At 52.7% G+C, this 3,351-nt stretch overlaps 1 protein-coding gene across 1 annotated transcript in view; it reads right to left on the bottom strand.

Annotated features, from left to right (window-relative positions):
• The window catches only part of DHDH (dihydrodiol dehydrogenase), a 14,939-nt gene extending 12,284 nt beyond the window's left edge, over positions 1-2,655 (bottom strand). Inside the window, exons 1-3 of the mRNA XM_023507899.1 lie at positions 2,548-2,655; positions 1,999-2,110; positions 654-817 (exon numbers count right to left, since the gene is read on the bottom strand). Of these exons, the coding sequence (XP_023363667.1) occupies positions 654-817; positions 1,999-2,110; positions 2,548-2,655 (384 nt within the window). The remainder of the gene's footprint in view (positions 1-653; positions 818-1,998; positions 2,111-2,547) is intronic.
• Between the last annotated feature and the right edge of the window lie 696 nt (positions 2,656-3,351).

A 3,351-nucleotide genomic window follows, 5' to 3' on the forward strand; every position in this document is an offset into this window, starting at 1 on the left:
TTTTTCGGTTGCAGCCATCATTGTTGTTTGGCAGGCCTGGGCTGTATTCGAACCCTCCACCTTAGGTGTATGTGGCTGGCGCCTTAGCCACTTGAGCCACTGGCACCGAGCCCCCAGTGCCACTTTCACTATTGGTATATTTTTTTTTCCCCCACTTTATTGCCCTTGGTAGAGTGTCGTGGTGTCACAGCTCATAGCAACTTCCAGTTCCTGGACTTAGGCGATTCTCTTGCCTCAGCCCCGCCAAGTAGCTGGGACTATAGGCAGCCACCACAATGCCCGGCTATTTTTTTGTTGCAGTTTGGCTGGGGCCAGGTTTGAACCTGCCACCCTCAGTATATGGGGCCAGCGCCCTACTCACTGAGCCACACAGGTGCCGCCCTGGCATCTTTTTCTTAAAGGTTAACAAAGGATCCAAGGAACTTAAGCAAATCTTGCTATGTTTGCTAAGGGCCAAAAGCAATGGCTCCTCTATAATATATGTTGCCAGCAGATTCAAGTACATGCTGGCAAATGCACTGACCACTGGTTTATTTTTGTACCCCGTTGAATGTTGACAAACATTTTTCTTGTGTTCCTTACAAAATGTCCACCGCCAACCATGTTTAGTCATGGCAAGCCAGGCCATATTAGAAAGGTGCCTCTGCCCTCACCTCCATAAGGAAGAGACCTCGGGATCGGGCCTCGGCTGCCATCTCATGCACTTCTGCCGCATTCACACCCATGGGCTTCTCACACAGGACGGCCTTGCCTGCTGCCAGGCACAGCAGCACCACCGCCTTGTGCTGAGGGTGCTGGGTGCCAATGTAGGCCACTTCTAATGTGGGAAGAAGGACATCAAAGGTCAGTAGCCACCCCCACCTCAGCCCCCAGGATCTGCCCACAACTGAGAAGCCTCCCTTCCCTGATTTAGAGGTCTCGCCCCCAACATCGTGGTGTCCCATTACATCAGAGTCTCCATTAGGAAACAGCTATAGCCTATAACCATTCTCTACCATCTCTCTATTTTCTTCTGATTATTTCCAGTCCTCTGAAGTAATTATAAGCACCAAATCCCAGAGGTAGATTCTAGTATTTTGTTTTGCAAATGAAGAAACTGAGAATGGCCAGCAGAAGACAAAAATGAGCACTCAGTTGTCCATGACAGTCCTGCCTCTGAGTCCAGACCACTGGAGAATGCAGACACCCCAGCCACAGGGTATATTAAAGCCCTCACCAGATTCACTGGCAATCACTAGAAATGTAAGCCTCAGTAGGGTGCCGTGGCTCATGCCTCTAATCCCAGCACTCTGGGAGGGCAAGGCAGGAGGATCACTTCAGCTCAGGAGTTCAAGACCAGCCTGAGCAAGATCAAGACTCCCATCTTTACTAAAAATAGACTTATTAGGCCAGTGGCAGCGCCTGTGGCTCAAAGAGTAGGGCACTGGCCCATATTCCAGGGGTGGCAGGTTTGATCCTGGCCCCAGCCAAAACTGCAAAAAGAAAAGAAAAAAAAAGAAAAGAAAAAAGAAATATTAGGCCAGGTGAGGTAGCTCACATCTGTAATCCCAGCACACTCCGGGAGGCCAAGGGGTGGGGGTCGCTCTAGTTCATGAGTTCTAGACCAATCTGAGAAAGAACCAGACCCTATCTCTACTAAAAATAGAAAAACTAGCTGGGAGATCTGGTGGGCACCTGTAGTTCCAGCTGCTCTGAAGAGTGAGGCATAACGATCGCTTGTGCCCAGGAATTTGAAGTTCCTATAAACTAGGCTGATGCCACCGCACTCGTACCTGGGCGACAGAGTACGATTCTGTCTCAAACACCCAAACACACACACACACACAGAGTCCACACAAGCCAGCCCAGATCAAGCCTGTTGCTACTGCTGCGCCCAAGGTCTTTCTAGAAGCCCAAAGGGATTGGCTCTTCCCGCGGAGCCTTGCATCTCTCATGGGGCAGTCAGGGGGGAGCGCCAAGGTTTGGGGGCACAGCACGTCCACCACCCTCGCCACTCACCCACGTTCGGGTCCTTGGCCAGCTCCTCATAGGAGCCGTAAGCCTTGGGGATGTCGTGCTTCCGTGCAAACTCCTTCGCTCGGCTGAGATCCCGGGCCGCCACCGCCACCACCTGGAGGGTCGCCAGGATCGGACTTAAGGGACTGGAAAGGCATGGAAGACAGGTGGACGGGAGGAAGTCTCGGGAGATAGGTTGAGGGTAGGGAGAGATTACATCCACCAGGAGGGCAGAAGGGGCGATGTGGCCTGGAGGGGAAGAGGTAGCAGGGACTGGAGACCAGGCATGACAGATCTGGGGAAAGCGATTGTTATTAAATCCCCTAATACCCTAACACCTAAATTACTTCTCTTCACAATAGCTCTGATCAAGACACTTTCGAACCTCAAGGAACTCAGGTTTAGAGAGTAGAGGTAGAGAAGGAGTGAGTATGGAAACAGACGTTGTTTCACCTACACCGCTTTGGGGATCCAGACGTCCGGGACCCTAAAATCCCTCCTCTTTCACACCCAAGATCTCCAGCCAACCCCCCTTCCCCACCTCCTGCATACTGCAAAGGGAAAGCGGACCTGGTGCTCGGAGCGAGGCAGCGTCCGCAGCACAGCAGTGAAGTCGCTAGAGATAAGGCCGACTGACACGATTCCCCAGCGTAGAGCCATCGTCGCAACCGAGAGCCTCAAAAGCTTCGGGGTCTACGGGTGCAAATAAAAGACCTGACGCCCCGCCCACAGTGTTAACATCTTCCACGCCCATCACTTCGGCGCTGCTTCTCATTGGCCTCCACTCCCAAAGGAACGGATGAGGTCATTCCATTGGCCTCCACTCCCAAAGGAACGGATGAGGTCATTCAGTTCCAGCGCCCCCATTGGAAGAGGGCACCTTTAAGCTCTACTATACCCGGATCAGTTCTCAGAAGAGGCTTTTGCAGACTTGCAGCCGCGAGACTTAAGTTGCAGGGCTGGAGGGCGGGGGAGAGGGAGTTGTTTGTTGTCAATGCTAAGAATAAAGTGAAGCCGGGGGCGGTGGCTCACAGCTGTAATCCTAGCACTTTGGGAGGCTGAAGCAGGTGGATTGCTTGAGCTTGCGAGTTGGAGACCAACCTGAACAAAAGCGAGACCTCTGTCTCTACTAAAAGTAGAAAAACTTGGCTCAGCGCCTGTGGCTCAAGGGGCTAAAGCACCAGCCACATACACCTAAGGTGGCGGGTTCGAATCCAGCCCAGATCCGCCAAACAACAATGACGGCTGCAACCAAAAACTAGCCAGGCGTTGTGGCGGGCGCCTGTGGTCCCAGCTACTTGGGAGGCTGAGGCAGGAGACTCGCTTGAGCCCAGGAGTTGGAGGTTGCTGTGAGCT

Source organism: Otolemur garnettii, unplaced genomic scaffold, assembly GCF_000181295.1.
Source record: "Otolemur garnettii isolate 467f Iridium unplaced genomic scaffold, OtoGar3 scaffold00211, whole genome shotgun sequence".
NCBI classification, from domain to species: domain Eukaryota; kingdom Metazoa; phylum Chordata; class Mammalia; order Primates; family Galagidae; genus Otolemur; species Otolemur garnettii.